The sequence below is a fragment of the Oncorhynchus mykiss genome, chromosome 27, assembly GCF_013265735.2.
Source record: "Oncorhynchus mykiss isolate Arlee chromosome 27, USDA_OmykA_1.1, whole genome shotgun sequence".
Classification (NCBI taxonomy): Eukaryota; Metazoa; Chordata; class Actinopteri; order Salmoniformes; family Salmonidae; genus Oncorhynchus; species Oncorhynchus mykiss.
Window position 1 is genome coordinate 4762001 of NC_048591.1, and position 27645 is coordinate 4789645.

The 27645-nt window shown below is 41.0% G+C and overlaps 3 protein-coding genes across 6 annotated transcripts in view; all 3 read left to right on the plus strand.

The window, feature by feature from the left end:
* LOC110507377 (out at first protein homolog) overlaps positions 1–11061 on the plus strand; it is a 29384-nt gene extending 18323 nt beyond the window's left edge. The window contains exon 4 of the mRNA XM_021587328.2: positions 8311–11061. Within this exon, the coding sequence (XP_021443003.1) occupies positions 8311–8588 (278 nt within the window). The 3' untranslated portion in view covers positions 8589–11061. The remainder of the gene's footprint in view (positions 1–8310) is intronic.
* A 236-nt stretch (positions 11062–11297) lies between these two features.
* On the plus strand, positions 11298–27016 carry LOC110507378 (TLC domain-containing protein 5). 4 transcript variants are annotated; one of them, XM_021587331.2, is made up of 3 exons: positions 11298–11356; positions 18932–19134; positions 25219–27016. In XM_021587331.2, exons 2-3 carry the CDS (start codon positions 18939–18941, stop codon positions 25773–25775), a joined length of 753 nt encoding a protein of 250 aa, XP_021443006.1. In that variant the 5' UTR covers positions 11298–11356; positions 18932–18938; the 3' UTR covers positions 25776–27016. The 4 variants fall into 4 exon arrangements, with proteins under 4 accessions (XP_021443006.1, XP_021443005.1, XP_021443007.1 ...); XM_021587330.2 differs by lacking the exon at positions 11298–11356 and adding an exon at positions 14738–14841; XM_021587332.2 differs by lacking the exon at positions 11298–11356 and adding an exon at positions 15919–16056.
* Positions 11306–15981, plus strand: LOC110507381 (TLC domain-containing protein 5). Its single transcript, XM_021587333.2, has 3 exons — positions 11306–11632; positions 14884–15086; positions 15401–15981. Exons 2-3 carry the CDS (start codon positions 14891–14893, stop codon positions 15931–15933), a joined length of 729 nt encoding a protein of 242 aa, XP_021443008.1. The 5' UTR covers positions 11306–11632; positions 14884–14890; the 3' UTR covers positions 15934–15981.
* Positions 27017–27645: the final 629 nt, after the last annotated feature.

A 27645-nucleotide genomic window follows, 5' to 3' on the forward strand; every position in this document is an offset into this window, starting at 1 on the left:
TGGGACTTGTAGATGGGACTTGTAGATGACCTGGAGCCAGTGGGTTTGGCGACGAGTATGAAGCGAGGGCCAGCCAACAAGCGTACAGGTCGCAGTGGTGGGTAGTATATGGGGCTTTGGTGACAAAACGGATGGCACTGTGATAGACCGCATCCAATTTGTTGAGTAGGGTGTTGGAGGCTATTTTGTAAATGACATCGCCAAAGTCGAGGATCGGTCAGATGGTCTAACCAGACACCTAGGTATGTAGATGTCCACATATTCTAAGTCAGAACGGTCCAGCGTAGAGGTCGACCGATTAATCAGAATGGCCGATTAATTAGGGCCGATTTCAAGTTTTCATAACAATCGGAAATCTGTATTTTTGGGCGCCGATTTGCCTATTTTTTATTTTATATATATATATTTTTAAAGACTTATTTAACTAGGCAAGTCAGTTAAGAACACATTCTCATTTTCAATGACGGCCTAGGAACGGTGGGTTAACTGCCTTGTTCAGGGGCAGAACGACCGATTTTCACCTTGTCAGCTCGGGGGATCCAATCTTGCAACCTTACTAGTCCAACGTAATAAGGACCTGCCTCTCTCTCGTTGCACTCCACAAGGAGACTGCCTGTTACGCGAATGCAGTAAGCCAAGGTAAGTTGCTAGCTAGCATTAAACTTATCTTATAAAAAACAATCATAATCACTAGTTAATTACACATGGTTGATATTACTAGATATGATCTAGCGTGTTCTGCGTTGCATATAGTCTGACTGAGCATACAAGTATCTGACTGCGCTGTTTATGACTTCAAGCCTATTAACTCCCGGGATGAGGCTAGTGTAACCGAAGTGAAATGGCTAGCTAGTTAGCGCGTGCTAATAGCGTTTCAAACGTCACTCGCTCTGAGCCTTCTAGTAGTTGTTCTACTTGCTCTGCATGGGTAACGCTGCTTTGATGGTGGCTGTTGTCGTTGTGTTGCTGGTTCGAGCCCAGGGAGGAGCGAGGAGAGGGACGGAAGCTATACTGTTACACTGGCAATACTAAAGTGCCTATAAGAACATCCAATAGTCAAAGGTTAATGAAATGCAAATGGTATAGAGGGAAATAGTCCTATAATTCCTATAATAACTACAACCTAAAACGTCTTACTTGGGAATATTGAAGACTCATGTTAAAAGGAACCACCAGCTTTCATATGTTCTCATGTTCTGAGCAAGGAACTTAAACGTTAGCTTTCTTACATAGCACATATTGCACTTTTACTTTCTTCTCCAACACTTTGTTTTTGCATTATTTAAACCAAATTGAACATGTTTCATTATCTACTTGAGGCTAAATTGATTTTATTGATGTATTATATTAAGTTAAAATAAGTGTTCATTCAGTATTGTTGCAATTATCATTATTACAAATAAATAAAAAAATCAGCCGACTCGACTTTTTTGGTCCTCCAATAATCGGTATCGGCGTTGAAAAATCTGAATCGGTCGACCTCTAGTCCAGAGTAGTGATGCTGGACGGGCAGGCAGGTGCAGGCAGCGATCAGTTGAAGAGCATGCATTTAGTTTTACTTGTATTTAAGAGCAGTTGGAGACCACGGAAGGAGAGTTGTATGGCATTGAAGCTCATCTGGAGGGTTGTTAACACAGTGTCCAAAGAAGGACCAGAAGTATACAGAATGGTGTCGTCTGCGTAGAGGTGGATCAGACTCACCAGCAGCAAGAGTGACATCATTGATATATACAGAGAAGAGAGTCGGCCCAAGAATTGAACCCTGTGGCACCCCCATAGAGACTGCCAGAGGCCCGGACAACAGGCCCTCAGATTTGTCACTGAACTCTGTCGGAGAAGTAGTTGGTGAACCAGGCGAGGCAATCATTTATGAAACCAAGGCTGTTGAGTCTGCCGATTAGGATGTTGTGATTGACAGAGTCGAAAGCCTTGGCCAGGTCAATGAATACGGCTGCACAGTATTGTCTTATCGATGGCGGTTAAGTTATTGTTTAGAACCTTGAGCGTGGCTGAGGTGCACCCATGAACAGATCTGAAACCAGATTGCATAGCGGAGAAGGTACAGTGGGATTCGAAATGGTCGGTGATCTTTTTGTTAACTTGGCTTTTGAAGACCTTAGAAAGGCAGGGTAGGATAGATATAGGTCTGTAGAAATTTGGGTCAAGAGTGTCCCCCCCCTTTGAAGAGGGGGATGACTGCAGCTGCTTTCCAATCTTTGGGAATCTCAGACGACACGAGATTGAACAGGCTAGTAATAGGGGTTGCAATAATTTCAGCAGATAATTTTAGAAAGAAAGGTGCCAGATTGTCTAGCCCGGCTGATTTTGCAGCTCTTTCAGAACATCAGCGGACTGGATTTGGGAGAAGGAGAAATGGGGAAGGCTTGGGCGAATTGCTGTGGGGGGTGCAGTGCTGTTGACTGGGGTAGGGGTGGGCCAGGTGGAAAGCATGGCCAGCTGTGGAAAAATGCTTATTGAAATTCTCAATTATAGTGGATTTATCGGTGGTGACAGAGTTTCCTATCCTCAGTGCAGTTGGGAGGAGGTGCTCTTATTCTCTATGGACTTTGCAATGTCCCAGAACTTTTTTGAGTTTGTGTTGCAGGAAATACATTTCTGCTTGAAAAAGCTAGCCTTGGCTTTTCTAACTGCCTGTGTATATTGGTTTCTAACTTCCCTAAAAAGTTGCATTTCACGGGGGCTGTTCGATGCTATTGCAGAACGCCACAGGATGTTTTTGGGTTGGTTAAGGGCAGTCAGGTCTGGAGAGAACCAAGGGATATATCTGTTCCTGGTTCTACATTTCTTGAATGGGGCATGCTTATTTAACCTGGTGAGGAAAGCACTTTTAAAGAACAACCAGGCATCTTTTACTGACGGGATAAAGTCGATATCCTTCCAGGATACCCGGGCCAGGTCGATTTAGAAAGGCCTGCTCGCTGAAGTGTTTCAGGGAGCGTTTGATAGTGATGAGTATGATAATGATTGCACATCATACCAATCCTTAAAATAAATACACCTGACCAGCAGTAGGGGGCACAAGGGTCAGTGGAGTGGTTTCCCTTACAATTACGACCTTGACCAAATTAAACTTTGCCTGCTTATTACTTTTTATTTGCTTGATCTCCAAGGGAAGTCTATTCCATAGACAAATGCCTATATGGAAAAACGTGCTCCTCGCAGTACTGTTTACTCTTTACAAGACATAACACGAGCTCTGGTATTGTGACTGTGTTGGTTATAGACCATATCAATGTGTTTCATTAAACCTGGGGTGCGATCGTTTAAGATGTCAAGCATATGATTTAAGTTGGTCCACTCTGGACTCCAAAGGCAACAAGCCCACCTTCAGGAACTCCCCTACCCCTATGTGGGTCCTAGGGGAGACATTCAGCATATACCTGAACATTATTTTGCAAGACCTGCGTTCTCTTTTTCAGCTTTTTTGATAGCCCACTATACTAAACAGAGCAGGCATAATCAACATGACACTGAATCAAGGTTGAGACGAGCAGTTTAACTTTAATGTTAAAATATCTAGTGTTATGATGTAAATTTAATTTGTTTGCCTTTTAAAAAATTTTTTTTTTAGCAGCAATCAGGTCTCCAGAAAGGGATTTCTCTAGGGACACAAAGATAAGATACTTGTTTTAGATTCGCTCTCCTTGCCTGCACAGTTTACCGTTATCTTGTCAGCCCTAAGCAATCTGTTTTGTTCCAAACAAAATCGATTCAGTTTTTACCAAATGTAGTGACAATTTTTGTCAGACAACCAATCTCTAACAAAATGCAATTCCTTAACTCAGGGTCTCTATGTAAACTGTATCCTTCCCTGATACCAGTATTGCTGAATCATCAGCATACAGTAAAGTGTAAACTCTTGCTTTATCTGGCATATCATTAACGTATATAAGAGAGGCCCTAAAATTGATCCCTGCGGTACTGCAAATGCCTCTGACAGAACATCACCAACATTACATAATTGTGTTCTGTTGGTCAGATAAGACCTAAAACATTTCACTGCTACATCATTTAGACCTGTGCATTTCAGTTTCATCAGGAGAATATTATGATCCACAGTGTCAACAGCTTCCTGCAAGTCTAACATGACCATACCTGTATAGTTCCCCTTCTCACTTTCCTGCTTAATGTGGATATGGCAAGTATCAGTGGAATGAGCTGTTCTAAAGCCAGATTGTAGTTCATAAAGAAGTTTGTGCTCAAGAAGGTATCCCTCAAGTTGATTTTAAAAACTAATCTCTCAACAACTTTGGATGAGGTTTTGAGGATTGACACAGGCCTGCAGTTTCCTACGTTTGTTTTGAGATCCTTGGGAAATGGACCACCACTAATAAAGGTTTACAATATGTTATCATTTTAGCAGTGACACGAGCACTATTCTTTGAATTGTGCAGGAAGGTTATCCAGCCCAGTTGCTTTGTTTATGCTTAATGAGCACAGCTCAAACAAATAATTTGTGATACCTTTGCTATGGTAAAAGTAGTTAATGAAAGACTGGCCATAGTGTCCAGAGCAGAAGGGTAACTTCTGAACCAGAGATGAAGCTATAGTGGTAAAACAATTTTTGAAATAATTTGCAACATTTTGCCTGGTCATAACATAAAACATCAATATCCAGGACAATACTACAGGATTTTACATAAGGGGGAGTTTTTAAGCCAATGTCCATTTCAGAAGTTCTAAAGAATACAAGGATGTAAGTTGTCATTAACGGCATCTATATAATGTTGGGATGTGGTCTTATCCATTTTGTATCTTGCCTGGTTTCTACAGTTAATTTAACCATCATAATCTTGTTGTAGATTTGTCCTTCTGAATCTGGCCAGGTAGCGATCCCTTTTCCTTATGAGGTCTAAGATCTCGGATGTGATCCATTTCCCTGACCGCTGTTTGATTTGAATTTGTTTCATCGAAGCCAGAGTCGAGTGCAGACAAACAGATCATTAAAAAGATACCAAGCTTAATCAACATCACAGTTTAGTACATGAGATCAATCCAAAATTCCCAGGACCTCTACATAACTTTTTTTTTTTTAGTATTGTTTCATAGACCGTACCTTCATGAATATATTACCAGCTCTAGTAGCATTATGGATTTCTTACGGGTACAGTAGGTTACCATATGATCACTAAAACCAATATTTAAGACTCCTGACTGGCAGATATTCTCTTGATCTGATACAATAATCAAATCCAAGTTGATTTACTGTCAATACGCACCTGGGTTGGCTCAACAATTAGTTGTTCTAGTCCAAATAGCTGATTTTAAAGTTATACAGGGCATTTACTAGTGTACGTTTCTTGGGTGATAACTGCACATTTGTATTAAAATCGCCGATAAAACACCAAGTATAGGACGACATTTAGGAAGAAGTATATCTACCCATGAAACCTCAAGACCATCCATTTTCAGATCTGAAAGAAGGTTAAAATGCACATCATTCCTAGTAAAAACACACACGCCACTATTTTATGAACGCTATATCACGGTAGTTCAACCTCGTGGTTGGATGGGTCAATTGAGGACGATGTCGCAGTAACTACTGCAGCTCGTGTGTTTAGAAGCAAGGAATTTTAGTTCCTCTAATTTCAGCAGCAGGCTCTGTGTTCACATGGATAAAATGAAGTCCTCTCTGGTTGAAACAGACAAACATGTCATTTTCTGTGCCCACTGCTGATACATCGACGATCTCATCTAGATTGCACTCATCATCCCTGCTTGTGTCCAGCATCCCAATGTTTGGCACCGCATTTAAACAGCATACATTGCAAACAAGCAAAATGTTGCTTTGAGACTCTACAGCTTCATCATATGACAAGGGGTTGATACTTCCACACTTTGTGAACAAACAAATGTCACAATCCACTGCTTTTGAATTCTTCCTTACGGTCTTACCACAGTTTGGGCATAGTTGTTTAGCTTGCTTTGTGGTGTTTGGGCCAGGACGGGTGTACAGCGTAGCAGGCTTAATGTAACACGCAGCTTGTTGGTGTTAACACCGGTCTCAGCTGTGTTTACTGTGTACCTTCCCCGAGCGGCTCAGCTGTTGCCGTAGGAAAGGTGATATCAGGTGCTGGTGCTGTGCTGGAAAATGTCCCCACTGCCAGAATCCCCCCCCCCCCCGTTCTTCATTGCTGCGACTTGCCTGCTAGTTAAGATTTCTGCTCTTCAGTTTAGCCTACATTTCACTGATCTTAGTAGCAGAAATCATTTTTTCTCTGCAGTTTTCGGTTTGGCTATTTGTTTCAAGTGTATGTGGCGGTTCTAGCTTGTATGGCGCCCCTCAGCACCCGGGGGCACCCGTGCCGCTCCCTGCAAGATGCTACGGTGGGTGGCTGCCTATTTCACCCGTACCTAAATCCGCTACTGATTTTATAATAGTCTATAAATCAATCTCTTTGCCAAAATTCGTCATCTCTCCCATGTCTTATTCAACTAGTATTTCTGAAAGTGTAAGGATAATAATTCAGCTATAATTGTTCTGAAATGTTTATTGCTTGCCAACATATTACTCCCTCTATGTTTAATATAATACGCATTTATTAATTCTGTTGCCTATCCTGACGTGAAGTTTGTTCTATGGAAAGTATTTGACTCTAGCCACAAAATTAAGGAAATTAGAAGGGGGGGGGGGAGGTTCTGCCAGGTTGGAGATTTTCGGCACAACACCTGTTCAGTTGCTCATGGCTGAAGTTCACAATATGAAAGCGAAGATTTCCATCGTCTTTCGGTGTAGGTGGAATGGGAGTTTAGGATAATCGCCATGTTTGAATTGTAGAATAAATCAGAAACGACAAAGCAAAACCTCTGGCTAAAGCCATAATAGTATTGCACGTTGAGATATACAAACAAACAATACTCAAATAGCAAAAAATAAATTTAAGAGTCTGTTAGGTGAAAATAATAAAAAGGGATCTGCAGTGGTGTAAAAATATTTTAAAGTACTACTTAAGTAGTTTTTTTGGGGTATGTATTTGACTATTTATATTTTGGACTACTTTTACTACACTACATTCCTGAAGAAAATAATGTACTTTTTACTCCATAAATTTTCCCTAAGACCCAAAAGTAGTCATTTACATTTTGAATGCTTAGCAGGACAGAAAGTGTCCAAGAGAACACCCCTGGTCATCTCTACTGCCTCTGATCAGGTGGACTCACTAAACACAAATGCTTTGTTTGTAAATTATGTCTGAGTGTTGGCATGGCTATCTGTAAATAAATACAAATGGTGCAGCCTGGTTTGCTTAATATAAGGAATTTGAAATTATTTATACTTTTACTTTTGATACTTTAAGTATATTTTAGCAATTACATAGACATTTGATCCTTAAATATATTTAAAACCAAATACTTTTTAGACTTTTACTCAAGTAGTATTTTACTGGGTGACTTTTACTTGAGTCATTTTCTATTACGGTATCTTCAGTTTTATTCAAGTATGACAATTGTGTACTATTCCCCAGTGGTGAAAAAAGTATCTTTCACAGTCAATGTTTTTGGCCTAGTGGCCTTTCTCAAGACAAGGTGCACATTAGTCCACCTTTGTGTGGACGTGGAATAAAAGATGCAGATTACCTTTTCCATTTTTGTCCTCCCAGCTTCTCTTTTTCATTTGGAGAGGTCAGCCCCTCCCTCGGTGAAGTATGATTGACTGGAGTGCTGAGCTGGAATAAAAGCCTGCACACACTATGGCCTCCAGGAATTCAGTGCCCACCCTTGGTCTAGACCTTAATCACACACTCGCTCCAAGTTAAATTCATCCAATACATTTTAGCTCTATATGTACACTACCAAACTAGCCCAGTTCTACTTCAATAACACTATTAGTATTTGACAATGTAGAAAAAGATTACGTAATTGACTGTAAACTGAAATGTTCTCTCCCTGAGAGTCTGTTTTGCTCCTATAGCTCTTGCTTAACTTTAGGCAATCACTTTTTGTGATCGTTTTTTTTTTTTTTACGAGAGCTGACTGAAGAGCCCTGTATCTTTTAGTTTATATGAAGTCAACAGTGTCTAGTCATAGATAATGTACTGTAAAAAAAATGTGGCCTAATGGTCAGTGCAGTGCACGGTGAACCATCTGTGATTGAATAGAGATAGCAGCACTCTTTTGCATGAAAAAGCTCCTTATTACTAGCCTAGTCCCAGATCTGTTTGTGCCGTCTTGCCAAATCCTATGGTCATTGTCACAGTGGGTGTTGGCAAGACCGCACAAACAGATCTGGGACCAGGCTACCTTAATTAGTGCATTGACTCACAAATATGTTGCTTGCTGCACCTGTAGGAGTGGAGGGATCCGTGTTTGAGATCCTGCCCCAGTCGGTGGACGTGGTCCCGGTCCTGCTGTCGTGCCGCTCTACGAGAGACGTATGGCAGCCCTGCTCCTGCAGCTTCAGCCTGCGTCTGGAGTGGTACCCCTGCCTGCTTAAGTACTGCCGCAACCGCGAGACCACAGGCAAAGGTAGCCCCTACAAGTGCGGCATCAAGAGCTGCAGCAAAGGCTACCAATTCACCTACTATGTCCCCCACAAACAGCTCTGTCTCTGGGATGAGGAGACTTAGCAGCACACTGGCTGTGCAGTCAGACCCCCTCACCCCCCAATGCTTTTCTTTTCCTCCCTTATTTAATTTGGATGTCACGTTGGAGTTCAGTTCATCCTGTCGTGAGATGATAGTAGTTTTATGCCTTAAATGGGACAGTTTAGGTTGAAATTGAGACCAAAGCTATATACCCTCTCAATGACTCCTTTGACATTTCCTATAGTTAGGATATGATGCTGCCGAAGTGTCCAGGTACCTACTGTGCCACCTAAAGTTACTCTCACACGTTTTTTACTCACACGTTTGTGCCCAGCTAATAAAAAAATGACTACAAGAACCTCCTCTCATAAGGACACGTTTATGCATACGGCTGGACAGAGCAGCCTTTTTTTTCTACATTTCTTGCCCAGTGGGATGATTGGTGAAGGAACAACGTTCCCATTATGTTGTCACAGGAAACCGTGGGATGCGGATCGGAACGGTCAGTCGGACAGTGACTTATGACGTCAATAACACCGCTTTAGCCAGCAATCTTCCTGGTCGACGGCAACTCAGGTTGCAATCAACAATGTTTCTCTGATTGCTGGGATTATTTATTTGGTTGCAAGGTGAAATTATTGAAGATTCTTATGTATAAAATGACTAATCTTAAGTTTTCTTTATATAAACTTCATCCCATTTTGTCTTTTGATTTGTGTAGCAAAACAGACAGATTATATACACATTGAAAAAAAAACATTAAAGAAAAACATTAGCAACACCTTTCTAATATTGAGTTGCACCATCTCTTGCCCTCAGAACAGCCTCAATTCGTCGGGGCATGGACTCTACATGGTGTCAAAAGCGTTCCACAGGGATGCTGGCCCATGTTGACTCCAATGCTTCCCACAGTTGTCAAGTTAGCTGGATGTCCTTTGGGTGGTGGACCATTCTTGATACACACGGGAAACTGTTGAGTGTGAAAAACCCAGCAGCATTGCAGTTCTTGACACGCTCAAACCAGTGTGTCTGGCACCTACTACAATACCCTGTTTTTCAAGGCATTTAAATATTTGGTGTTGCCCATTCACCCTCTGAATGGCAAACATACACAATCCATGTCTCAATTGCCTCTATGCTTAACTCCTTTGTTAACCTGTCTTCTCCCCTGCATCTACACTGATTTGAAGTGGATTTAACAGGTGACAATAAGGGATAATAGCTTTCAACTGGTCAGTCTGTCATGGAAAGAGCAGGTGTTCTTAATGTTTTGTACCCTCAGAGTATATTGTGAAAATGTCTGGGCATTGTGTTTAGTTAACAGTATAGATGCTGATGCTAATTTAAAGTACATTGTTGAAGAGCACGTTACTTCTTTCTAGCCTCAATGTTGTTTTTCTTCTGTCAATGTGATATTATTATTATTTTTTTTCTTGGGACCAAATTTCATGAATCCCAATTCACAATGGAAGATCACCTGAGTATCGGTAAACCGTCTGGGTTTGAGAGAGAATGCCACTAACTTGAACATCATTCACAGCTCAGTCACTGACGGCCATGATTGATTTTTCTTTTACACACACTATATATATATATATTTATTATTATTCATTTTGACAAAGGTCTCCAAGTTAATTTGCTTATATTTCATTATTCTTTCAAGGTTGGGGGCAAACCACAGTAAAGATTCACAAAGGAAATATTCTCCAAGGAAGGGCTGAAGTTGCAACTTATTTGATTTGTGTTCACTTTTTTTCACTTCTCATAGAATGGATCTGATAAACGTTCTAAGCAGTACAGTTAATGCAATGTGTAGCTAATGCATTCCATTCAAAGTTCAACACATGGATTATTGGGGGGGGGGGACGACGACATCTAACCATAGTCAGTGAAACCCTTTTACCATTATTACATTTCTCATGTCCGTTCATTTCATTAACATCACAATTTGTTAAATGTACGTGTAGGGCCTTCCTGATTATCACTTGGATAGGTGATTCCATTCCACACAGAACACTTTGTTCAGGTAGGACTAAAATAATCAGCAATCAGTAGGGAAAAGTCCAATTTTATTCCACAATATGATCACTTGTCTGCTATTCGATTCCTATACCTCATTACGGCATTTTACATCTCGAGTAGCTTAATGTGTTTTAATCATATTCAGTAGTAACTGGTACCTAATTGTTTTGTTTAATTCTCCTGGTTTTATTCTGTCACATTATGCTAATGTTCACTTTGTGTATGACCTCTTCCTAACTGACAAACCAAAATGTATTTTTTTGTTTGTTGTAAAAACCCTTCGAACTGTGGCCATTCTATGGTAACCTATGTGCCTTAACACTTCAAATGATATTTTTGCAATGTAAAACTAGAGTAAAGTCTCTTGTATTTTTCTATGTAAGAGTTGTGTATGTTTGCAAAGAGCAATACCACAGAAAATGAAGTCATTTACAATTCAAATGTACATTTTTGCCTGCAAGGGTTCAATAAAGGCACCTCTTTTGCACTGCACTTCTGTGGGTGGTCTTTATTCAGCAAAAATCTGACTTCAGAACAAGATTCACTGACACCTACCATGCGCCAGGTACAGTATACATTTTCGTGTAGCTTTCATGTTCCCCACCTGTACCAGAGAGCATTTCTGCAGAAGGCTTATTATACCTGCATCCCACCTTTTCACCTCCACGTACTGATGGGAAAATATCAAAATATTACCAGCGGATGGCGCCACAACCCCATTCTAGTTGACAAGTAGACACCACCCGACCACGGTAAAGCTACTCCTACATTCGGGAACCAGGCTAGCAGTAATTATATTTTGTTTTTGTCCGAGTGTTGGAAACTAATTCACTAATTTCGTTTAGGGTTGGGTAGCTATCTGCAGCACCATTTGCTGACACTGCAAGGTGAGGGAGTTGGCTATTGAGATTAGATACTCGAGACGCAATTGTTTGTTTTTGAGCCGAGTAACGTAATGGACACAAAGAACCGAAGATGAAGTGACTGTCACCCGAGGGACCATGCTGGCCACAAAGAGACTAGAGATGTCACCGACATGAACGTGCAAGCGGTGCATAAATAAGGTGATGTTATTATGTTATTTCGCTTTGCCAACATTTGATAGCTTGAGGAGCTAAGCTCTTGTCCATCTAGCTTGCTGTCTTCTAGCCTGCCTTATGAAACTTGTCTAGACAGCTAATCTGGATTCATTTTTATTCCCTTTTTAAATGTGTTTTTAGCTAAAATATTCGCATCTTTATAAATGGCTCAGTCTGGAGCTATATTGGCAGTGTTATTTTCTATCTTTGCTATAGAGCCCTACAGTGGAGCTGTCATAAAACCCCTAAAACATAGTGGTCAAACGGGGAGATGGTTCCAATCGTTTTTTCCACCATAAATGTTTCACATAGGGGATTTTAGAAACACTTATAATAAGGGCTGTGTTTCGTGTAGGCTTACCCTTGCGTGACGTTTTGGTAACCATGTAAATCTCTCTCTGACGAGTGACTTTAAAAAAATATATATCCAGCTCCATTTACTCTGATTCGAAAATGCTAGTTCGCTTCAAAGTAGACATGCAAAACTACAAGTCCCTGCAAGCTCTTAAATATCATCTTTGCAAACGGGTATTGTGTCTTTTCAAAACGTGCACAAGACAGTTCACAAAATTCTCCATTTAAAGAATGTATCCAATTTATTAATTACTACATTTAACTAACATTAGATATTTCATCCAGAGATTCTTTCCTTTGCCTCGATTTGCCAGACTCGTCAAGATCATTGCATTTGTAGTTCTTTATGATAGCCACATTAGCATTTCATTTTTGGGGGATAAATACAGGCTAATACATTGATAAAAGTCACAATGTCTTAGAGAGATTTACAAGGTTATCAAAATGTCCCGCCAGGGTAAGCCTACACGAAACACAGCCCTTAGTTTAAGTGTTTCTAAAATCGCTTATGGGAAAAATGAATGGTGGAAATATGATTGGAACCATTTCCCTGTTTGACAGCTCAGTTTTATGGGTATTATGACTCATACTGTGGTACTCTATACTAGAGGTCGACCGATTATGATTTTTCAACACCGATACCGATTATTGGAGGATCAAAAAAAGTCGGTGCCGATTAATCTACCGAGTTTCATTTTATATATTTGTAATAATGACAATTACAACAATACTGAATGAACACTTATTTTAACTTAATATCAATAAAAATCTATTTAGCCTCAAATAAATAAACATGTTCAATTTGGTTTAAATAATGCAAAAACAAAGTGTTGGAGAAGTAAAAGTGCAATATGTGCCATGTAAAAAAGCTAACGTTTGAGTTCCTTGCTCAGAACATGAGAACATATGAAAGCTGGTGGTTTTAACATGAGACTTCAATATTCCAAGGTAAGAGGTTTTAGGTTGTAGTTAATATAGGATTTATAGGACTATTTCTCTCTATACCATTTGTGTTTCATATACCTTTGACTATTGGATGTTCTTATAGGCACTTTAGTATTGCCAGTGTAACAGTATAGCTTCCGTCACTCTCCTCGCCCCTACCTGGGCTCGAACCAGGAACACATCGACAACAGCCACACTCGAAGCAGCGTTACCCATCGTTCCACAAAAGCCGTGGCCCTCGCTATTAGCGCGCACCCCGCTAACTAGCTAGCCATTTCACATCGGCTGATTAGGCTGATAGGCTTGAAGTCATAAACAGCGCTGTGCTTGCGAAGAGCTGCTGGCAAAACGCACGAAAGTGCTGTTTGAATGAATGCTTACGAGCCTTTTGTAAAATCATCCCCCAGCGTTGCATCGATTATATGCAACGCAGGACACGCTAGATAAACTAGTAATATCATCAACCATGTGTAGTTATGACTAGTGATTATGATTGATTGATTGTTTTTTATATAATGTAATTTTAATGCTAGCTAGCAACTTACCTTGGCTTCTACTGCATTCGCGTAACAGGCAGGCTCCTCGTGGAGTGCAATGAGAGGCAGGTGATTAGAGCGTTGGACTAGTTAACTGTAAGGTTGCAAGTATGGATCCCCCGAGCCGACAAGATGAAAATCTGTCGTTCTGCCCCTGAACAAGGCAGTTAACCCACCATTCCTACGCCGTCATTGAAAATAAGAATGTGTTCTTAACTGACTTGCCTAGTTAAATAAAGGTAAAAATCAGCTAAATCAGCACCCAAAAATACAGATTTCCGAATGTTATGAAAACTTAAAATCGGCCCTAATTAATCAGCCATTCCGATTAATCGGTCGACCTCTACTCTATACTAGCAAACTAGCTGCTCTCTCCCCTTCTGCACTGATGTCAAAACAACTGAACAGAGGAAATCATAGTGAGCTCTATAAATAGTACGCCAAATTCATGATATTAATAATAAACATTTACATTTGGATATTGTCTTTTTTTTTAAACATAATGTACATAATAAAGGTTCAAGTATAAATAATAAATAGGTACTCTAGCTTGCTTTATGACAGTTTGCTGGCAGATATGGCTACTGTCTGCACTGCAGCGCAACCTGGTCTCAGAGCATTTTGTGTTATTCAGTATGTAAAACCGGGACTCCATTTAGTATGGTAAGTATTAATTTGTGAATGTCCATCCTCCATTTCGTATGATATGTTACGCGATACGTACATGTTACTAATTTGCTAAACGTACAATGTTATGGATTTGCTAAACATATATGTTACAAATTCCAATTTGTTGTGCCTAACGTTAGCTAGGTTGCTAACGTTAGCTAGTCAAGCGTTTAGAGTTAAGTTTAGGAGTTAGGTTAAAGGGTTAGAGGAAGGGATAGCTAAAAGTGACAAGGTTGTCTATGATAAGATTCGAACATGCAACCTTTGGGTTGCAAGACATTTATGTTATACACCCATCCATCCCGACCTACCACCCTCTTGTTTTTTGCCTTAAATAACCTTCTGTCTTATGTAAGCATACCAAATGTAACATACAGTGTGATACTGATTTTAGTGCCCCGGATTTGAGTTTACTATGTTACGTCTTGTCTATGAGACCAGGATGTGCTGCCCCACTGCCCCAGACACAATTACTTTTGGACTAGTTTTGAAACTCCCTGAAGTGAGCTAGCATGCAATTTCCCCTCACCAACGAGGTTGTATCATGGTCTCATTTCCCAATCCTACGACATGAGACGTCCCCCTCACCAGACCTTCACTACTCAGTCTGGCCAGAGCACTACAGCTGCTCAGTTCAGATATACACTTGTTTATCAGTCTCTTTGGATTATAACAAGGGTTCATTGAAAGGTAATGTATTTCCGTATTGCAATTATGTTTTTGTATTTTTAGCTGAGGGATGACATCGCTGGCTGTCGGCGTGGTCCTCTGCCTAACAGGCTGGATCACTCTCTACACCCTACTGTGTAGCACCAGTGGCAGCCATGGCTCTGAGTGGAACTGTAGGCTGGTCACACTGCTCCATGGAATCCTTGCAGTCTGTATAACAGCATACATAGGCTATGTGGATGGACCTTGGCCCTTCACACATCCAGGTAAGATGCTCACTATCTAATCCCATGTAGTGTTGCTCCTGCACCAGCTTTCTGTAAAGTTGGTATAGGAGCTACATGTTTTTTTAATGTAGATTCTTGATCAGTATACTTCGATGTGTGTACAGTACCAGTCAAAGGTTCCATATGTGTTATTTCATCGTTTTGGTGTCTTCAATATTATTCTACAATATTCTACAAAAAAAATACAAAAAAAACACTTGAATGTGTAGGTGTGTCCAAACTTTTGACTGGTACTGTATGTATGCTACTAACCATGAATGGTGTTTACAATAATGCTGTGATCTTGATTTCAGGCACAAAGAACACCCCCCTTCAGATCACTGCTATGGTCATTAGCCTGGGCTACTTCATCTTCGATATGGGCTGGTGTGTTTACTTCAGCACAGAGGGCCCGGTGATGCTGGCTCACCACACCATGAGCATCCTGGGTATCTTGTTGACCCTGAGCTTGGGGGAATCGGGCATCGAGTCCTGCGCCGTACTCTTTGGCAGTGAGATCACCAACCCCCTTCTGCAAGCTCGCTGGTTCCTGAGACAGTTGGGATGCTATGAGAGCCTGACAGGGGAGGCGGTGGATGTTTTGTTTGTAGTGCTATTTGTATTTATGCGCATAGTGGTTGGCGGAAGGATGTTGTACTGCGAGCTCATCTCCACACGGCCCAGGTTCATTATAAAGTGTGGGGGAGTTGCCATGTATGTGCTGTCTTGGGTGTTCATGGTGGACATTGGTCATTTCGCCTACCGCAAGAGTCAATCCAAATACAGACGCTGGCGAGACCAACACAGATTGGAAACAGTTAACAGACATGATGGAAAGACAGACTGAAAGACTTCCTGATCTTTAGAAGATTAATATAAACATCCAATGTTTATACTAATACCTTTAACAAATGATTAACTAACACATGGTTGTGTGTAAGAGGAGGGTCAAAGTCAAGTCATTCTTTAAGTATGATTATTGGGGAGTCGTCTTTGGTATTCAGTTTACACTTTTTTTGTGTCCGTTCAGAAAAAACAAGTTGCTCAGTTTAGACATACACTGTTCATCAGTCACTTTGGATTATAACACAGGTTCACTGGAAGGTAATGTACAGTCCCTTCAGAAAGTATTCACGTCCTTTTTCCACATTTTGTTCAAATCCATTTCTATTTGTCATATGGTTCGTAGACAACAGGTGAAATGCTTACTTACGGTTCCATTTCCAACAATGCAGAGTTAAGATACACAATGTAATACTTTTACAAAATGTAAAAAATGTTTTAAATATTGACACAAGGAATAAATTCACAGTGAATAATTCATAAAAATAACATGGCTATATACAGGGAGTACCAGTACCAAGTTGATGTGCAGGGGTACGAGGTAAATTAGGTAGCTATGTACTGTAATTATAGGTAGAGGTAAGTGACTAGGCAACAGGATAGACCATAGACAGTAGCAGCAGTGTATGTGGTGGGTGTGTTGTGTTACAGCCTGAATAAAAAATCTATTAACCTTAGATTTTTGGTCACTGGCCTACACACAATACCCCATAATGTCAAAGTAGAATTGTTGTTTGAAATTTTGACAAATTAATTATAAATGAAAGCTGAATTGCCTTGAGCAGTGGTGGAAAAAGTACCTAATTGTCATACTTGAGTAAAAGTAAAGATACCTTCATAAAAAATGACGAAAGTGAAAGTCACCCAGTAAAATACTACTTGAGTTAAAGTAGTCTAAAAGTCTAAAAGTATTTGGTTTTAAATATAGTTAAGTATCAAAAGTAAATGTAATTGCAAAAATGTACTTAAGCATCAAAAGTAAAAAGTATATATAATTTCAAATGGCTTTTTATTAATCAAACCAGATGGCACAATTTTATGTATATATTTTTATTTATGGATAGCCAGGGGCACACTCCAACACTCAGACATAATTTACAAACAAAGCATTTGTTAAGTCCGCCAGATCAGAGGCAGTAGGGATGACCAGAGATGATTGTCTCTTGATAAGTGCGTGAATTGGACCCATTTTCCTCTCCTGCTAAGCATTCAAAATGTAGCGAGTACTTTTGGGTGTCAGGGAAATGTGTGGAGTAAAAAGTACATTGTTTTCTTTAGGAATGTAGTGAAGTAAAATTTGCTAAAAATATAAATAGTAAAGTATAGATGCCCCAAAAAACTAGTAATAGTTTACACATCGACTAGTAGTAATTTACACCACTGGTTTTGAGTCAGTAAGTATTCAACCCCTTTGATATGGCAAGCCTGAATAAGTTCAGGATTAAAAATGTGCATAACAAGTCACATAAGTTGCATGGACTCACACTTTGCAATAATTGTTTTTAACATGATTTTTTAAATGACTACCTCATTAACCCCACACATACAATTATCTGTAAGGTCCCTCAGTCGAGCAGTGAATTCCAAACACAGATTCAACCACAAAGACCAGGGAGGTTGTCCAATGCCTCGCAAAGAAGGGTGCTGTTTGGTAGATGTGTAAAAAAATAAGAAAAAAAAGCAGATATTTAACATCCCTTTGAGCATGGTGAAGTTATTAATTATACTTTGGATGGTGTATCAATACACCTAGTCACTACAAAGATACAGGTGTCCTTCCTAACTCAGTTGCCAGAGAGGAAGGAAACCGCTCAGGGATTTCACCATGAAGCCAATGGTGACTTTAAAACAGTTACAGAGTTTAATGGCTGTGATGGGAGAAAACGTTGTAGTTTACTCCACAATACTAACCTAATTGACAGAGTGAAAACAAGGAAGCCTGCACAGAATTAAAATATTCCAAAACATGCATCCTGTTTGCAACAAGGCACTAAAGTAATACTGCAAAGAATGTGGCAAAGCAATTCGCTTTTTATCCTGAATACAAAGTGTTATGTTTGGAGCAAATCCAATACAACACATTACTGAGTACATCTCTCCATATTTTCAAGCATGGTGGTGGCTGCATCATGTTATGGGTATGCTTGTAACCATTAAGGACTGGGGAGTTTTTCAGTATAAAAAAGAAACCTAATGGAAGCTAAAAACAGGCAAAATCCTAGAGGAAAACCTATTTCAGTTTGTTTTCCACCAGACACTGGGATATTAATTCACCTTTCAGCAGGACAAAAATCTAAAACACAAGGCCAAATCTAAACTGAAGTTGCTTACCAAGAAGACAGTGAATGTTTCTGAGTGAACGAGTTACAGTTTTGAATTAAATCTTCTTGAAAATCTATGGTAAGACCTGAAAATGGTTGTGTAACAATGATCAGCAGAGCTTGAAGAATTTTGGAAAGAATAATGGGCAAATGTTGCACAATCCAGATGTGGAATGCTCTTCGAGACTTAACCACAGAGACTGACAGCTGTAATTGCTGCCAAAGGTGATTCTAACATGTACAGTATTGACTCAGGGGGTTGAATACATCTAATCAAGATATATAGGTGTTTTATTTTTCATAAATGTTTTTTTTACATTTTTTATATATATACTTTTTCTTCCACTTTGACATTAGAGCATTTTGTGTAGATCATTGACACAAAAAAATCACAATTAAATCCATTTTAATCCCACGTTGTAACTAAACAAAATGTGGAAAAAGTTGAGGGGTGCGAATACCTTTTGAAGGCACTGTATTTCCATATTGCAATTATGCTGCATTTTACAGAACATTACCTGAACATAAAATGTAGGTTAATCAGACTTGCTCACACACATCTTGAGCATAGCTAATATTTTTGGTGATGGTAGAAAGTAAAGCGCATCATGCAATCTTTTAAAACTTCTATATGTGTTTGTTGGTCATTAAGTTGTTTTTGTCTTGTTTTTGTGTATTTAGCTGAGGGATGACATCACTGTCTGTTGGCGTGGTCCTCTGCCTTACAGGCTGGATCACTCTCTACACACTACTGTGTAACACCAATGGAAGCCGTGGGTCTGAGTGGAACTGTAGGCTGGTCACACTGTTCCATGGAATCCTGGCAGTCTGCATAACAGCCTACATAGGTTATGTGGAAGGACCTTGGCCCTTCACACATCCAGGTAAGATGCTCACTATTTAATTGCACGGAAACAGTGTAATCGTTTCCATGTACAGTGCTGCTTCTAGAACATCTTTTTCTAAAGGTGGTTAAGTTGGTATAGGGATCATTCCGTGCCATTCCAGCAAGCCATGACACCCACCCTCATATTGTTCACAGCATAGGTTGTGTCTGAGTTGGTAGAGACCTGTGGATGGGCATATATAGAGTTAGTGTGGACAGTCTGTGGGAGATGGAGAGCAGTAGTTGTTAGACATTTTAGAGTATTATGGCCAGGGGATAGAAGCTGTTTAGGAGTCTGCTGGACAGGAGCATGGAGAACAGTCTTTCTCAGGCACCGCTTGGACCGTCCTCAACTAACTCTGTAGGGCCTTCCTGTCACAGGCGGGGCATTTGCCGTACCAGAGAGTGGTACAACCAGTGGTGCAGCTGTACAAGTTCCTGAGGATCTGAGGGGCTATGCCTAATCGTGTCAGTCTCCTAAGGGCTTCTTCACAACTGTTCTGGTGTGAAGAGACCATATTAAGCCCTCAGTTATGTGGACACTGAGAAACTTGAATCTTTTCACCCCCACCCCCATTTCCTGTAGTCCATGATCAGCTCCTAGGACTTGCTGATATTGAGGGAGAGGTTGTTGTCCTGGCAACACACAGTTGGCAACACACAGCCCTGGCAACACACAGCCAGTTCTCTGACCTCCTTCCTGTAGGCTGTCTCATCTCCATTGGTGATCAGGCCTACCACGTCGTGTCACACAGTCATGGATAAACATGGAGTACAGGAGGGGGCTAAGCACACACCCCTGTGGGACCCTTGTGTTGATAGTCAGCGTGGCGGAGGTGTTGTAGCCTACTTGTTTCGGCCCGTTAGGAAGTCCAGGATCCAGTTGCAGAGGGAGGTGTTCAGTCTCAGGGTCAGGGCACTATGGTGTTGAATTCTGAGCTGTAGCCGATGAACAGCATTCTCAAATAGGTATTATTCTTGTCCAGGTAGGAGAGGGCAGTGTGGAGTACAATTGAGATTGCATTGTCTGTAGATCTGCTGGGGCAGTACGCAAAATGAAGTGGGTCTAGGGTGTCTGGGATGATGGAGGTAATATGTGCCATGACCAGCCTTTCAATGCATTTCATGACTACAGATGTTAGTGCTACAGAGCAGTAGTCAGTGTGGCAGGTGGCCTTAGAGTTCTTGGGAACAGGAATGATGGTGGTCAGCTTGACGTGGGGATTACAGACTGGGACAAGGAGAGTTTAAAAATGACCATGGAGATGCCTATGAGCGAATGTTGAACAGATTAAAAACCTTATTCACGTTGGCCTTGGGGACCAAGATCACCCAGTCCTCTGGGACGGCGGGGCCCTCGTGCATGGCTCTGTGTTGGTTTTGTCGAAGCGTGCATGAAATGTATTGAGTTCGCCTATATAGGCAGAGTCTCGAGCCAGGATTTCGCCACATATTTTGGCAGGAGTCTCGCCCCTTAAGCTCTACAGATCAGAGCTGATGCTTAGTGTTGCTAGCTATTCTCTCAAAGCATCCGAAGCCGACACCGAGGCAAGAGCACGCAGCAGCAAAGCAGACACTGAGGCACATCGAGACACAAAGCTATTTAGCATACATTTTTGTATTATAGCGACTTTTTCTTGGAGAACACTTCTCTTGTGTATCCAATTGTGTGACATCCGTTCCTTGCACACAGATTCAGTGCTGTACTCAGAATGTCATTCCACCCGTGTCAACAGTGTGAGAAGCGTCTCCCAGCCTCAGATGAGCACACTCATCTGCTTGGGAGCTGAACATGCTCAAGTGGCTTCACAGTGTAGCAGCTGTTGTACTCAGTGTCAGAAATTCAAACAGAGAGTATTAAAATCTCGACTTGAGAGCTTTGTGGGCAGAACCCCCGGACTGTCATCAGATTGAGTCTGCCACACAGATCATTGATCGTAGACCTTCCTCTGCAGATTATTTCAAACACTCCAGGTCAAATGACAGGTCTCACTCACCTCGTGATCCACCGCCCAATAAACACCATTTCTTATCCTCGCCTGGGCACAAATCTCGCCATACGGAGGTGCGCAAGGAGATGGGCATCCACATGGGAACCATTTGAGTCCACCCTCAAGCACATCCTGGCCAGTCTTCCTCCACCGGTACCAAACCCAACCCCTACCTCTGAACAGAGTGTGGTTGTTGAATCGGACGACACTGATGTACTGTCCACAAGAGCTTCCCAGTCTTATGCCACCGACTATGATCACTCTGATGATGATGATGGTATGCACCATGGCTCTAGCATCGTCCAGTCCCAGCCTGTCGGCCTGGCAGTAGCCGCTCTCATGCCCCGCCCACCTGAGGATGTTTATTTTTCAGCCATCAATTTACTTTGTTCGAGGGGTGCAAAATCCACTTGTCGCTTAAATTTCCCTGGATTGATTGCTTTCATTTTACTCTTGCAACTCTTTCGTACTCTTGCTTGTGCCTGACTTTTTTTCCTGTTAACGTGACGATGTGGAAATGTTTGTAAGGACCTGTCAAACACACCCCGGTGGCTGAAATGGGCTCAATGGAATACATTCTCTTTCCGTTGCATTTATAAGAACGCTAAAGCTTAATCTTGGATTTAACACATTTCAACACTTGCGTCACAAGGAATAGAAAAAAGAGAACTTTATTTTGATGGGTGTTCATTTTTTGTTGAATTGAAAAAAGTTAGAATTTTTATAATGATTAGATGCACTGAAATGAAAGCAAGTTCTGAAAATTAAGACTTATAGTGAGTGATATTATGTCTGATCTCACAAACAATGTAAAGTATGTAATATAGAGCCAAGCGTGTTGATTTTTTTTATCGGTGTATCCTGCTATTGACTCACTTGTTGAATTATGCAACCGAATGTGACAACAACAGTAATGAATGAGGCAGTCTAGACAGCACAGGTGTGTGCAAGTAGGCCTAGACATTTTTGTGGTTGCAACCTACCCCTTTATCTTAATGTATTAATATATGCCAATAAACCCGGTGTATTTATGCAAATTAGGCACTTATAGTTTTCTTTATTTTAACACAAAATATAAAATAAATACCTGATACCATTAGAAATGTAGTATATATAGTGCATTCTATGAAAACAAAAGTGAAATTTGACAAATTGAACACCTGGATTCCACACCAAAATCCCACTGCATTCATTATTTGTCTGTGCCAATAAATGTTTTATGTGCTATAATTGAGTCAATACTTGATGGATTCAAACAGATTGGAGTATCTTCATCCATTGTCCTACTGTTACATTTATTAGAATTGTTAGTAAAACCTTTTAACAATTTTGATGACCGTTGCTACTGGCAGTGACAGTCAACCAGAAAATATCCTTTGAAATCTTTGAGAGGGCAAGCAGGAACCTCAATGTGGAGCACGCCCCTTCTGCCATGGTGTCCACATTCAAGTTTGATGAATTCAGTTCTTCAAAGACTGAGATATGCCTCCTGTTGTTCAAAGACTTTGTGCGTGAGCTCCAATGCACATGAAACACGCCAAATCAAAGAACCCCTGCCATGCCAAGCAAATGCACTCGCTTAGCTACAGTTCATGATGCAGACAAGAATGGTTTTGGCCATTTCCCCCGTATGGATAAATAATTTGCTTCACTTGTTCTGCCTGCTTCTCTCTGTCACAGTTCAGACCAAGAGCTGGCTTACAAACAATGCAGGGCATTTGATTGCTTCCTACGCAGGACACATGACAGCACCTCTCTATCCGCTAGGCTTGGCAATTCAGCAACGATACTGGCTTCCTTTCAGGAGTAGCTGCAGGCACGCCTCTCCGCAATCTACGACACTAGGACCATGAAAGAACTGTTGACAGTGACAGATCTGCTCATCCAGTGCCTTCAGGGCAATGCTAAGATGGTTGGGAAAACTTTGGCCACACTGAGTGTTGCACAGCGCCATTTATGGTTAGCGCAGTCCCAAGCTACCTGACAAAGAAAGTTCCACTCTTAGATATACCCATATTACCTGGCCAGACTTTTGGCTCAGCAGCGGCCCACTTACAAGGCTCAGACATGCTGCACCTGCTCAGCAGTGGGGGAACGGACACTCTCAGCCATACCAAATAGGTGGAGGCCCTCGGAAAAAGCAGAGATGCACCACATGCAGACCGCGTACACTCTGCACAACAGCACACAGAGCCTTGGTCCTACCGCAAGTTTCTCGCTTGCCCCTTGTGCTTTCACAAATTGCAGAAGCGCAGCGTCAACACCCCTTCGCCAAGCAGGAGTCGGAGTCCTGGAGTACTTAGATGATTGGCTAGTATGTGTAGGGTCACAAAGCCTTGGCACACACATCCCTTGTCTCGCATCACCTCTCCGAGTTGGGACTAACAATGAGCTTGGAAAATAGTTATCTGGTCCCTACTCAGTGTGTGCGCTTCCTGGGTTTGAAACTGTTCTGGAGCAACTCCCTCTTCAAGCAGACCTCCTGTCACAAGCAAATGGCAAGCTTTTTCACCCCAAACCCAGCATACTGAAGTTGTGTGTGTGGCCCCTAAACGTGACCACCTTGTAGCTGTACCCTCCTTGGTAATTGATACAATACGTGCAGTAAGGGGGTCCTCTACACAAAGACTCTATCCCAACAAGTGGAACATGTTCAGAAAGTGGTGTATTGCCCATGCAGAATTGCCATCTTCCTGCCCAATTACTGACATTTTGTCTTTTCTCCAGAAGCTTATTTCTGCAGGGAAGTCCCCATCTACATTGAATGTGTATATGACAGCCTCCCCACTTCTCACAGGAGAGTCGTGAGTTGCATACACTTTGCACGGTTAGGGAATTGAGAGACCATCTTGCCACAACAAGAACTGTTCGTCAAACAGAACAGCTTTTTGTGTGTTATGGGGAGAACACCAAAGGTCGCACTCTCTCGAAGCAGAGACTGGCACATTGGATTACCAATGCAGTGTTATTCAAAATCATACATTGCAGCAGGTACACCAACTCCAGATGGCATGGTAGCACACTCCACTAGGGGTACGGCCACCTCGTGGGTTTTGTTCAGAGGGGCCTCCCTGGAATCAACACCCATTACTTTCACAAGGTATTCCAGACTCAATGTTATGTCCACACCATCAGTGGTGTCTCTGGTTCTGGACACAGCACCCTCTCTCAACCCAGATAAGTGAGCATACTGTGAACCTTGTACATACTTATCAACCATCAGTGAGATGGATGTTCTATACAGAAGCCTTTTACTCTTGGTGATGTTACACCTAATTGAAGCCTCATGTTTTAAGTTCTAGCGTTCAGCTTGTTTGTGCTTACAGTTGTATACTACAGTTGGCATTTAATCCACCCTGTTGGGTTAATATATTCTGTTGTAAATGGTTTCCCAACCATTCTCCCCCTCCCCCCCAGACATTTCACATTTTATTTTTACGCCTAAACTGGCACACCTGATTCAATTAGCCAACTAATCATCAAGCCTTTGACTAACTGAATCAGGTTTGGCAGTTTAGGGTTAAAACAAAAATGTGAAATGTCTGGGGGGGTGGGCCTGAGGACAGGTTTTGGAAACCCTGCTGTGGTACATACAAGGACTTCCCAGGGACTCATCTAGACTAAGGTTTAATGGTGAGTGAGGTATCCCACTCTGTTGCCTGAACCACCTGTTTGGTACAGCAGCCCCTTTACAAAAATGAAAGAGAACATTACGGATTTAGCCTTGGTTCTCTGCGTAGAGTAACGGATCGCCAAGCTTTTCATGTCTTTCCTCCACCTCTGTGGAATTCAAGTGAAGTAATAGACAGTGTGCCACGTCACACCGCCTTTTATATTGACAGGTCACATGGGTACAGTAAGGGAGGGGCCTAACTGTAAACATCTTTGATATTAAGCATCTCATCGCGTGAAGGGGAAGGAGTTTCCATAGGTCGTTTGGCGACCCCGTTAATCTACTCAGAGAACCAAGGCTTACATCCATAACCAAATGTTCTCATGTAGAGTTTCTTGCCTAGTATAATTTGATGTGTGTATGACAATGTTACTAACCATGAAGAGTGTTTACAATAACGTTGTGATCTTGATTTCAGGCACAAAGAACACCCCCCTTCAGATCACTGCTATGGTCATTAGCCTTGGCTACTTCATCTTTGACATGGGCTGGTGTGTGTACTTCCGCACAGAGGGCCCGGTGATGCTGATCCACCACACCATGAGCATCCTGGGTATCTTGTTGACCCTGAGCTTGGGGGAATCAGGCATTGAGTCATGCGCTGTAATTTTTGCCAGTGAGATCACCAACCCCCTTCTGCAAGCTCGCTGGTTCCTGAGACAGTTGGGTCGCTATGAGAGCCTGACAGGGGAGGCGGTGGATGTTCTGTTTGTAGTGCTATTTGTGTTTATGCGCATAGTGGTTGGCGGAAGGATGTTGTACTGCGAGCTCATCTCCCCATGGCCCAGGTTCATTATAAAGTGTGAGGGAGTTGCCATGTATGTGCTATCCTGGGTGTTCATGGTGGACATTGGTCGTTTCGCCTACCGCAAGAGTCAATCCAAATACAGACGCTGGAGAAACCAACACAGATCGGCAGCAGCTAACGGACATGACGGAAAACAGACTGAAAGACTTCCTTATCATGATGAATAAAAACATCCAATGTTTATACTAATAGACCACCTTTATACAATTGGTTGTGCATTCTGTAAACATGGGGTCAAAGTCAAGCCATTCTTTGGGCCTATATGATTATTGGGAACTATTTTTTGGTATTTAGCTAACATTTGTACATTTTTTTTGTTTGCTTTTTAAATTAAAAACAAGTGCAAGAGAATGTTGCAAAAGCATCTTAAAAAATGTACAACTGTAGCAAAAACAATTGAGACATAGTTTGTCATTGAAACCGAAGGACCTAGTGCCAATATGATGAACAGATGTATTTCACAAGCTTACTGCAATGAACTGTAACCTAATAGTATATTCTTCTAACCTTGTATCCAGCAATAAGTTGACTATTGGGAAACAGACACTTTTGATATCCATCCATTGATTCCCTCCATCCAGATGACATAACATCCCCTAACCATCATAGGTTAGGCCACACCTGTTTTGAGGCAGTGAAATTGAACCAATACTGACTGTTTCCTTACTTTTATTTTGTTATTGTATGCAGTAGTTTTCCTGCAGAAATTTAACTTTTTTGCAATTTGTTGTATAATGTTTCTAATTTCAGTCTAATTTGTCTCATTTAAATTGTGGTACTCATTATAAGCCATGGAATATCCCATGTTCCGTTCCATTTCGTTTTCAGGAAGATGTTTATAAACGCTCGCTGAGATTGCAGTGTTATAGATTGTGTATTGTATGCATATTCATATGGAGTACATGACACTGGCTTTTATATAACATAAAACTCAGTAAAAAAACAACAGCTAAAAATAACGCTTTTCACAACTGTTTTTCGTTTAAGTTCACAGCAACAACAAATCAGTAACAAATTTGGAATAAAATAATTATATGTTTAGTGGCATTCCATTGCTTGATTGGGTATATGAGTCATTAGTCATTGTAAATGAGTTGAAAATGCCAAATGGTAAACAGTGATTTGTGCTAAATGTTTTGTATTGGTTGAAATGTTCCAGTATGATGCAAGGTCACATTTCCCAATATTGTATGCATTCATATTTGAAAATCACTACTTTTATATTAAATATTTAAATCTGGTGCCTAAATAGTTAGATCTGTGGAATAATATATTAACTTTAACATTCACCATCCCTGTGTCTGTGATAAGGCAGAATCATACAAGTGTGACTTTATACATGTTCAAATGTAATGTTTACTTTTGTTGTGTGTTCAATAAATACCCTGAATACAGAACTGGTATAAAAGTATGTGCTGTAATATCAAGTAAATTAGTCCAAAAATGATTGCTTCCCAGTAGGCCTATATAGTATAAAAACGTTTTTGAACAATTTTGAAGAGTTTTTTTTTTACTCAGGGAACTACTAGTTTGCCATTTGTTGCAATGAACTTTTACATGTATTTATTTTTTATTACAACAATTTTAAAGAGATACTAGTCTACATAACAATCAGAGATGTAGTGTAACCTTGTCCCGTACTGTAGGGTAGGCTTATTGTGCAAAAGCCATCACAGAGTTCTCTGTGCTTGAAGCATTCAAATTGTCCACATGGTGGCATATGTAAATCACCAAATCCTCCATTGTACTGTAGTATAGTCCTCAACCAAAAATGTTTGAACACATTTTGCTGCTAATAACCATTTATCCCTGTAAAGTGTTATGAGTTATGATTGTCACACCAGGAAATGATTGTACTTTATTAACTGGTCATTTTAATGGGATAGTTCACCCACAAATTAAAGTTTGTCAGAAGTTGTCACACCCCAAAAGGTGAGTCCTGATGAGTCCACATCCTAACCATCTGCTGTGTAGATCCATTTATACAGTATACTTGAATCCCAAATGAATGGGTGTGGTATAGGGATCTCATTTTAT